The sequence below is a fragment of the Typha latifolia genome, chromosome 2, assembly GCF_019914945.1.
Source record: "Typha latifolia isolate L0001 chromosome 2, TyphaL0001v2, whole genome shotgun sequence".
Lineage (NCBI taxonomy): Eukaryota > Viridiplantae > Streptophyta > Magnoliopsida > Poales > Typhaceae > Typha > Typha latifolia.
Window position 1 is genome coordinate 2,793,342 of NC_133087.1, and position 9,662 is coordinate 2,803,003.

General features: G+C 37.3%; 2 protein-coding genes across 5 annotated transcripts; one reads left to right on the forward strand and one right to left on the reverse strand.

Annotated features, from left to right (window-relative positions):
• Window positions 1–300: 300 nt before the first annotated feature.
• On the forward strand, window positions 301–6,140 carry LOC140781299 (nucleoside hydrolase 3-like). 2 transcript variants are annotated; one of them, XM_073127228.1, is made up of 12 exons: window positions 301–789; window positions 881–1,060; window positions 1,210–1,320; window positions 1,775–2,110; window positions 2,386–2,562; window positions 2,696–2,983; window positions 3,222–3,344; window positions 3,833–4,030; window positions 4,114–4,349; window positions 4,980–5,184; window positions 5,261–5,566; window positions 5,756–6,140. In XM_073127228.1, the coding sequence occupies exons 1-12, from the start codon at window positions 511–513 to the stop codon at window positions 6,038–6,040; spliced, it is 2,724 nt and encodes a 907-aa protein (XP_072983329.1). In that variant the 5' UTR covers window positions 301–510; the 3' UTR covers window positions 6,041–6,140. The 2 variants fall into 2 exon arrangements, with proteins under 2 accessions (XP_072983329.1, XP_072983331.1); XM_073127230.1 differs by having other exon boundaries at window positions 5,264–5,566.
• A 1,153-nt stretch (window positions 6,141–7,293) lies between these two features.
• On the reverse strand, window positions 7,294–8,948 carry LOC140781300 (histidine-containing phosphotransfer protein 1). Of its 3 annotated transcripts, none has more exons than XM_073127231.1 (7): window positions 8,759–8,948; window positions 8,501–8,606; window positions 8,266–8,396; window positions 8,036–8,104; window positions 7,843–7,920; window positions 7,677–7,749; window positions 7,294–7,580 (listed from the first exon to the last, which is right to left on the reverse strand). In XM_073127231.1, exons 2-7 carry the CDS (start codon window positions 8,558–8,560, stop codon window positions 7,533–7,535), a joined length of 459 nt encoding a protein of 152 aa, XP_072983332.1. In that variant the 5' UTR covers window positions 8,561–8,606; window positions 8,759–8,948; the 3' UTR covers window positions 7,294–7,532. The 3 variants fall into 3 exon arrangements, with proteins under 3 accessions (XP_072983332.1, XP_072983334.1, XP_072983333.1); XM_073127233.1 differs by having other exon boundaries at window positions 7,843–7,914; window positions 8,501–8,604; window positions 8,759–8,946; XM_073127232.1 differs by lacking the exon at window positions 8,759–8,948 and adding an exon at window positions 8,706–8,722.
• Between the last annotated feature and the right edge of the window lie 714 nt (window positions 8,949–9,662).

The window sequence follows — 9,662 nt, forward strand, 5'->3', positions numbered from 1 at the left end:
CAAAAGCTCCTCACTCAATTATCGAATAATAACAAATTTAGTTTAGTATAAGTCTTCTTTCCTTTTCTTTCAAATTTTACGTCACATCAAATATAAATATTATATATTAATATAATAATGTAACTAATCATTATAATAGTTTATATTATTAATATAAGATATTAGACTAGTTATATTAGTATTGATATGTATTCTTTGGCGAACAAGGAGGGGGTTAGATTTCTGAGTATGGCGGGTCAAAAAAGAAGTGTAATTGGAGGGCGACTCAATATTTAATGCGTCTAAAATAAGCTATCCCACCAACCGCAAAGGACTCTTTTGGCGCCTCAACCCCTCATTACGTTGACAACGTCATGATAAGCCTCAACCTAGTAGTAATCGGGAGTAGCGAATCTTCCCCAAGGTCGTCGCGGTTTAGTCGAGCCGACAAAACTGGATCGGAGTCATGGACTTATACTCAATTACTTCTTTATTCTTCCTGCCATTAATATATCTCTCTCTCTCTGATCAATGTGGTTGTGTTTTTCTTTTTGTGGGTATCATATAACTGCAACTTTCCACACCTATCCACAGTCCTCTCTGCCTCTCTGTAAGTATTCCTGTTCTATGACGAAGATGATGATGAGGAGGAGGGGGTTGCAATGGTGGGTTCTTGTGATGGTGTTGGGATTCTTCGTCGCCGAGGCCAAAGAGCCGCGGCGGATTCTTTTGGACACTGATGTTGATACGGACGATTTCTTTGCCCTTCTGTATCTCTTGAAGCAGAACCGATCAGAGTTTGATCTCAAGGTTTTGGTTTTGGTTTTGTTTTTATGTTTTTAATGCTTTTTTGAATTCAACGAAGCACTTCAATAAAAATTGCAATCTCACTTGATGACAGGCAGTTACTATTAATGCCAATGCATGGACCGATGCTGGGCATGCTGTTAATCAGTTATATGATATTTTATACATGATGAATCGCGATGACATCCCTGTTGGAGTTGGAGGGGATGGTGGAATATCAGATGATGGTATTATATACCCAAATGTTGGTGGATATCATCCTCTCATTGAGCAGGTATAGAAAACTATCTATAATTTTAGAGACTTAAATTCAAATGGATTTTCTAATTCAAATTGCCCTAGTTTATATATTTTTTGAATGTACTTATAACTTGTTTGATTTCTGTTTAGAACTTTCAATGCTAATACCTTAATATCTTGTAGGGAATGTCAACAGCAGCGGATTGCAGATATAGACAAGCGATTCCAATAGGTTCTGGTGGGCGATTGGATATTGACACTAATTATGGAATTCGAAGAAGCTTTCTTCCACAGGTATAGAGTTCTAGATATTGTGTGGTGATAAATATTCTCTGGATGTGTTTGTTTTCAAGATAAGAACTATCAATAGATTCGAGAGCTCCGGTACTGAGAAATAGTGAAATACTTCAAGTCTTCCGCTAAGAAATTAAGCAATGCCACATATTGTTGGTTTAGATAACAGTTTAATCTTTTTTGGGTCAACCAGTTATCTAGCAGATAAAACTATTTTCCGGTGTGTCTCAATTCTATAGTTTGTATGGGATTTCTTCTTTTCCTCTTTGATTTGTTTATATCGCACTAGACATGACTAGAATTCAAATCCTGAAGCAAGACATTCTTTTTTCACCCAAAGTCCATATTTGTGTGAATTATTGGTACATCCTCAGTTTCTTTTAGGTGCATTATGCTTTACATCTTTTAGAATCTTCAGTCATATGATCAGTAGTGCTTTGTCCATGGGAAACAGGGCAATCGGAGATATATCCCTCTTCAGCAACCCACAGCACAACAAGTGATAATAGACACAATATCTGCAGGCCCTACTACTGTTTTCATCATTGGATCACACACAAATTTTGCTCTTTTTCTTATGACTAATCCACAGTTAAAAGGAAATGTTGAGCATATTTATGTTATGGGTGGCGGAGTAAGATCGAAAAACCCTACAGGTTGCTGTCCCAAGAATGCTACCACTTCTTGCACGCCTGGACAATGCGGTGATCATGGTAACATGTTTACTGGATATACTAGCAATCCGTATGCAGAGTTCAACATATTTGGAGATCCATTTGCTGCCTATCAGGTATATGAATAGGATTACACTGTAAATCTATACTTGCACTTATAATATATACACACCATGTCCACAAATAAATCATAAATGGAGTAATCAAGTTCTATTCACCGATACAGATCTGCCCTTGGCTTTTATACCCTCAGCTTTCAGTTTTCTATTTAAATGTTGTTGATTCTTCCTGTGCTACTGCAAACTACATATAGTAGTTGAGTCAGCATTGCTGTTCTACTTACTGCAGAAAAGGATTTGGACTTGTCTGATATCTATTCTGTTTCGTAAAGGTATTCCATTCAGGCATTCCGATAACCCTTGTCCCACTTGATGCAACCAATACAATCCCCATAAACAAGGAATTCTTTATGGCGTTCCAAGAACAACAGCACACATATGAGGCACAATACTGCTTCCAGTCATTGAAAATTACCCGTGATACTTGGTTCGATAATCAATTCTATACGGTAAATCTTTAGATGACTTCCTCAAATATGCATAAGCTTACCTAAGTGCAAATCATTGCCGCTTTAGTGTAGTTCCTTTTGCTATCATAATACTTTTATTGATGACTGATTTTGTTACTTTGATCTAATACAGAGCTATTTCATGTGGGACTCTTTTATGTCTGGTGTAGCCCTCTCAATCATGCGCAATGGCCATGATCATCAGGGTGAAAATGAATTTGCTGAGATGGAATACTTGAACATAACAGTAGTTACCTCTAACAAGCCATATGGTATACACGACGGCTCGAACCCATTTTTTGACGGACGTGCAATTCCGAAGTTCAATTTACAAATTGATGGAGTACATAGCGGTCATGTTCAAACTGGGCTTCAGGATCCGTTTTGCTTTGTGAAGGAAGGCAAGAAAGGAAAATGTGAGGTACTTTTGTATCTTTAGAGTAACTAGATTAAATCTTGCATCTCATGGGTAAATGTCAAACCTTTTGAGAACATGACGACTTTATGAGGAATCAAAATTATTTTGCGAAGAAACTAAGTCAACATGCAATAATAAAAACCACCTAAATATTATCTCATAAGATATCTACCTATTTGTATCTGTTAATTTTGTAATAATATTTTATTGACGATAATTCAAATTATAATCTTGCAACCAGGATGCATACACAAAGGAAGTATCAGGTCCAGAAGCAGTTCATGTTCTTGTTGCAAGTAAAGCAAAATCTAACGAAGATGTTTACAGCCCACTTGATAGAGAATTTTTCAAAAACTTTCTGGAGGTAAAAGTTTTGATTTTCCTTTATTTCTGTAAACCTGCCTACAAGCTTCTAGTTGCTGATGTGCCTATAGTATAACTGCCCTTTACAACCATATTATGTGGAAATAGGAGAATATGATTGTGTCTGGTTTATGAGGAACAGTCTATTCTTGAGGTTTAACAAGGGACTTGAAGACATACTAAACCTGCAAAACAATCTATTCTCAACTGGTAGAGCATCACAAGCATATTATCAAACCAGCATACTCCAACTCTGACGAACTTTTTTGTATCTGAAAGTTGGAAGTAATTAGTCAAAAAAATTAGATGTTTAAATTTCGTAAAGTGTGTACCTCTGTACCTTACATTTAGTGACATCTTTATAATGCCATGCTTCAGTTTTGATCTTAGATGCATGAGTCCCTTTATGAAGGATTACAATTTACGGAATCTTCTTTTTCTATTTCTATTATTTGACCATTTTCTCAACTTTCTCACTGATGGATGCAGGTTTTAAATCTCCCTTCACAGTCTGGGCGTTTTAACCTTTCTACACAGTTTCGATATTACAGGGAGATTCTCTACAAACCTGATTTGACGAAAGCAACTAGGGGAAAGCCTGTTGTCTTTGACATGGATATGAGTGCTGGGGACTTTCTCGCCCTCATATACCTACTAAAAGCACCTGTGGAAATAATAGATCTCAAGGTAGAGGCTTTCCAGTTTGATATCTCATATCAAAATCGTTATGAATCAGGTCAATTTTACGATACACTTCTGTTCTTCTGTAGGGAATACTGGTCAGTGGCAATGGTTGGGCTAATGCTGCAACAATAGATATCATTTACGACATTCTGCATATGATGGGCCGCGATGATATTCCAGTCGGCCTTGGGAGTTTTACTGCACTTGGCACTCCATCTTTAGGCTGCAAGTATGTTAATGCTATTCCACAAGGTAGTGGTGGACTCCTCGACTCCGACACACTTTATGGACTCGCGCGGACTTTGCCTAGAAGCCCTAGAAGGTATATCTTCTTCAATAACTTTTGTAGCCATAGTAAGAAGAAAATGTCCACATGTTATCATGTTGTTCCTTGATCGATTTATTAAGATTCTGGAGTTGATGCATGTACATGCTGTTACATCTAATTTATATATATATCTTGTTTTTCCAGAAAGTAACAGTTCTAATGGTTGTTTTTCTTTTTGTTTCAAAATTCCAGTCTTGGATTCTTGTAGAACCTCTTGTCCAAAGATATACTAAAATGATGATCAGTGATCTTTCATTTGTCTTTTTAGTGTTTTATGATTTGTTATATTTTAGAGATAAGTGTCTAGGAATATTCTAGGGATGCAACTTGAGTTTGCATATCAATTATTAGTATGAATTGAATAAGTTCTAAAGCACCTTTTTTTGTAATGCAAAACAGTGTTCTGTTACTATTTGACATTCAATACTTTAATTCTGCCACTTGTTTGAAATGAAATCCTGTCCTCTGTTTTTTTTTTTGAGCTTCAAAGAGTAGCTCCATCAGCAAAATTTTAGTTACTCCATCCATCCTGACCCTTTCCAAGTAAAGCAAATTATTTTGATTTGCTTTTGCTGGTATATGAGTACGACGATGTTATAACAAACTACTACAATTTCTGAGCAGGTATACAGGTGAAAATTCAGTGAAATTTGGAGCCCCAAGAGATACTGATCATCCTGAACTAAGGCAGCCATTGGCATTCGAAGTATGGCAATCCATTGTGGCGAAAATCAATCCTACTGACAAGATAACTGTCCTAACAAATGGGCCACTTACTAACTTGGCCAATATCGTTCTCTCAGATAAGAATTCCAGTTCAATGATAGAGGTCGGTTACCTCCTCATTCTCAGTTGATGTTAGTGTAATTGTTTCAATATATTCACTTTGTTTTCTTTGACTGCAGAAGGTTTATATAGTTGGTGGCCATCTCATCGACAGACATGGTGAAAAAGGAAACGTGTTTACCGTTCCATCCAACGAGTATGCTGAGTTCAACTTCTTCCTTGATCCCCTGGCGGCAAAGACAGTCCTAGAATCTGATCTAGATATCACCCTCATTCCTCTTAGTGCTCAGCGTAAAGCGACTTCATTTAGGGCGATTCGCCAAACTCTAAAGCTTAGTCGCAAGACTCCTGAATCCAGTTTTGCATATCGCTTACTGACATTGTTGCACAAACTGCAAACAAAGCACCAATTGTACCACCATATGGTAGGCAATATAGTTTCCAGCATTTACTTGCTATAATTTGCATGCAAAACAAGCTTCTTATGTGTTTCAATTGCAAATAGAAGTAATCTAAAGATTTTTAAGGTTGAAGATATTTAATTCTACTTCTTCTTTTTTAAACTTCCATCTTTAGTTTATCATTTATTGACCACCAACTCTGCGCATTTCCAGGACATATTTTTGGGAGAACTCCTTGGTGCAGTACTCTTGGTTCAGGATTCAAATCTTAAACCAGAAATGCAATTAAAACCAATTACTGTCGTCGCCAGTAATGATAGAAGAAAAGATGGTCAGATTTCCATCAATCAGGCAAACGGAAGTTTGGTGAAGATATTAGATGATTTTAGTAGTCGAGCCTATTACACTCATTTTGCAAATTTACTAGGTAACAGGAAACAGTCTGCTGTCATTGCAAGTTTTGATGAACAGAAGAAGATGTGGAGTACAAGTGCCTGAATAAGGCATAATAAGAAGTTGCCTATTGTTCTCATTGTTGTTCAGTTGCATACTAACTGATTGCAATCAAAATAAGAGATCATTTTCTTGACTTCTATTCCATGCTATGTTACCCTACAATTTCCAGTCTCATTCTTGGCCCTCGGCGCGCTAATTGGACCTAAAGAATCTTTGATCGATCAATATACCAGGTAAGCATTATTTTTTTTCCCTGTCCAGTTTCATTTTGTAAACTTCATTGTCGATTTAACTGCACAAGGTGATTATGCATGAACCAAATAATTCTCATGGATGTGATGCCAGAGTGAATAGTGCTTCATTTCATTTGAAACAATGCAGAATTATCATTAAGCATTCTCACAGTGGAGTTTTTTTTTTTCCTTTTCTTGAGAGAAGTAAGAACTTAATGGTTTCCACTAAACACCGTTATCCCGCAGAGTTCTTCGTAAGCATGAGGGTGTATCAACAAATCCTAATCAAAGTTCCTTGCATTATCGAAGAACTGATGAAGAATATCCTTCTTATCTTGTCAATTGCTTGCTATGCTGAACAAGTGTTATGGTGATTAACATGATTTATAGAAGCAAGTAGTGTCAATAAGCTTCAGAAATTCAGATGCAATAGAGAAAGAGGAAAACAAATTTCTAGTTAACACATCTACATTGTTGCAATATAATGATTTCAACTATGCATTCACTATTACCAAATCAAGCCCCACATTTTCTCAAAAATAGACAAAAGAATACATGGCATTAATGTTAAATTTAATCATAGGCAGCAAGTTACCAAATTGCCATTGACAAATTATTTAGCCATTAAGGAAGCAAGCACTTGCTTGCATCACCTAGAGTTTGTTTGGTCGTGTGGGTGAAAGTGCATAAATTCCAGACACACACATATTCTAATTTCTGGTAACTGCCAAATGCGAAAAGGATAAATACCGAATCATCTCCAGTGGTTAGGAATTTTATAAAGAGCTCCTATGGTTTGTATCTTTTGTAAAGATTACTCCTTGTACTAAACAATTTTAGAGAAATGATTGGTGTGGTTTAACTAAACCAAGAGATTCAATTATAAAAATGAAATCCAGAGCACTGAGTTTATTAAAGTTGCAAACTAACAAATGGGATCTCTTTTCAGCCTTATTGGACTCATATGACTGCTATCTGTGTTTGCATACAGTGGACTGATAAAAAGAAGTTGAGAGCAAGAAGCCTTGTATCACATCTTGTGAACAATCAAAGAGCCAGAAGTTAGCACTACCAAAGCACACAGTTGCAAACTAGGTAGTTGAAAAATTCACAGTCACTAATTCTGTAGATCAGATATGGAACTGAACACAAAAAAGCAACAAAAAAGCATAGAGAACCAACATTGAAAAGAAGCTCCTTAGTCTGTTAGGTCTCACATCATGTGGACAAAGTGAAAGGCTTCATGATTAGTCGGCAAAAAGGAAGAAAACACCCTCTTTTTTTAATTGCAATTACCATCACTACATAATTGGAACTGACCCACCAGCTGCAAGAATCTGCTGCTCCAGCTGCAATACATCCAGAAGAAAAAAAAAAAACTGAACCAGATTTAGAGGGGCAAAGTTTGTAGATGAAGAGAGATTTAATGGAAGATTCTCTCATACCCTGAATAGAGCTTCAAGCTTGCTCTTCACAAGGTAATACTCTTGTTTAAGTTGCTGGAGGCAATTGAGACATCTGCACAAGTGTTGTTTGCTTGTCTATTAGTAGTAGTTAATAGTATTAATAGGTTGATTAATAAGACTTTAACTTCAAGATTCCAGAGTTTACCCTTCTACGTTACTCTCATTGCAGCAGCTGCGGAAGGTTAAGCAGACATTTGTAACTCTATGTGCACCTACACTGTTTCTTATATGCCAAGTATTGCATTGCTTATGTCAAAGATTGGTACCATTAAAACAAATTTGAAAAGATTATGAGAAACAAGATCACATAGAAAAATGGCAATGTTATTCCTAATAACCTGGCACTGCTTCCTTTGAGCTGGTGGACTTGGGCATCAATTTTGTTGAAATCCACAACATGCTGATCCCTTTACAGATACACCAAATAGAAGGAAGCCCAAGATCATACCATATGAGATGAATGCAACAAACACACCACACACACACAGAGAGAGAGAGAGAGAGAGACAGGGAGAGAGAGAGAGAGAGAGAGAGAGAGAGAGAGAGAGAGAGAGATCAGATTACTCACAGGGTCCTGCTCAGTTCATTGAGTAGTTTCTCAGAATCTCCAAAAAAAAGAGAGGCAACCTCAAAGACAAAGTCAGGATTGCTCTCATCTTGCAGTTGCTGCAGCTGTGTGAACTGGGTATCAAGAATTCCCTTCAATCAACAGAGAACAACAAAGACACAATCAAATCTGAGCTCATAAAAGAGGCCATAAAAGTTGAAAGCAAAGAAAATAAGAATTTTTTAGCCTTACATACCTCACGAAAGAGGGTTGATATGAGATCAATATACCTCCTCTGCAAGCGGCTCACCTCCATTTTGAACCCTCCTGCGGTCTCCAACCCAAAAAGCCTCTCACAATCTCTAGTTAGAAGGAAGAGATGAATATCTTGGGAGGATATTTGAGAGGGTCAAAGCAATAGAAAATATGGGAACTGTAACAGGGGAGGATTTATTGCTCACAGGAGCAGCACACTTTACTTTGCTTGCTTCCTTTTGAACTGGCTATAAATTACCTTAATTGTCTGTGATAAATTAGCCTTCCTCTTCTGTCACCTCTAAAAGGTCTCTACTCCTCCTAGCCATTATTACTATGTATACATAACGTCTAATCTCTCTCTCTCTCTCTCTCTCTCTCTCTCTCTCTAAAACACACACACACACACACACACACACACACACACACACACACACACACACACACACACACACAAACAGGGTAACAGCTAACTTATAATAATGTGGCAGAATCTGGTCAAGCTTGCTGGATTTTTGCCGTTGGCTGTTAGTGCTGTCCACATTAGGCCATTCGGGTTGGCTGGACACTCTTACTAAGGTTGGAAATTGGAGGGTTTATTACAGTCCACTAACGAGTGATTTTATCCAGTTTGTCCTTTTGTGAAACACAGTCATAATCTTATCTAAGAAAACACACACACACACACACACCCAGACACAAAGTACACAACCATAATCAAGGCTTCTCTCCCATGATTGGTGCATACTATATATAGCTCACCGAGAGTGGTGTTTAATTACACCGCCCCAATATTAAGTTGGTAGGTCTCTTTGATTAAGTTGTTACATAAGATCTTGTCATACAAGTAGTAGGCTATCACAGGAACAAGGTCTCCTTTAATAGTGAAAGGAAACACTTGAAAAAGGTTTGGACCTTCGAATACATTGGAGCTCCTTCTTGTCGGTCCTACCAAACCCAAACCTACTACTTCCTCCAAAACATTCATTAGGCTAATGGGAGCCATCACCTCCTGAGTGATTTGAGATTAATATCGAAGAGATGAAATGAAGTTAGGGGTGCAGATGTTGCTGTCCTTCAAATCCATCCTGATTGTTAAAGCAATGACTGTCTGTGATGCTTTATTCTAAGTTAAAGGATGCAAGCCTTGGTAAGATTTGGAT

What these genes read in the sequence shown, in the direction of transcription:
- LOC140781299 (XM_073127228.1), top strand. Translation starts at nt 511, where the DNA reads ATGTGGTTGTGTTTTTCTTTTTGTGGGTATCATATAACTGCAACTTTC. An exon ending in GATCAGAGTTTGATCTCAAG is followed by an intron (nt 790 to 880) that starts GTTTTGGTTTTG and finishes ACTTGATGACAG; the next exon opens with GCAGTTACTATTAATGCCAA. An exon ending in ATTCCAGTTCAATGATAGAG is followed by an intron (nt 5,185 to 5,260) that starts GTCGGTTACCTC and finishes CTTTGACTGCAG; the next exon opens with AAGGTTTATATAGTTGGTGG.
- LOC140781300 (XM_073127231.1), bottom strand. Translation starts at nt 8,560, where the DNA reads ATGGAGGTGAGCCGCTTGCAGAGGAGGTATATTGATCTCATATCAACC. An exon ending in AATGAACTGAGCAGGACCCT is followed by an intron (nt 8,105 to 8,265) that starts GTGAGTAATCTG and finishes GTATCTGTAAAG; the next exon opens with GGATCAGCATGTTGTGGATT. An exon ending in AGCTTGAAGCTCTATTCAGG is followed by an intron (nt 7,581 to 7,676) that starts GTATGAGAGAAT and finishes GATGTATTGCAG; the next exon opens with CTGGAGCAGCAGATTCTTGC.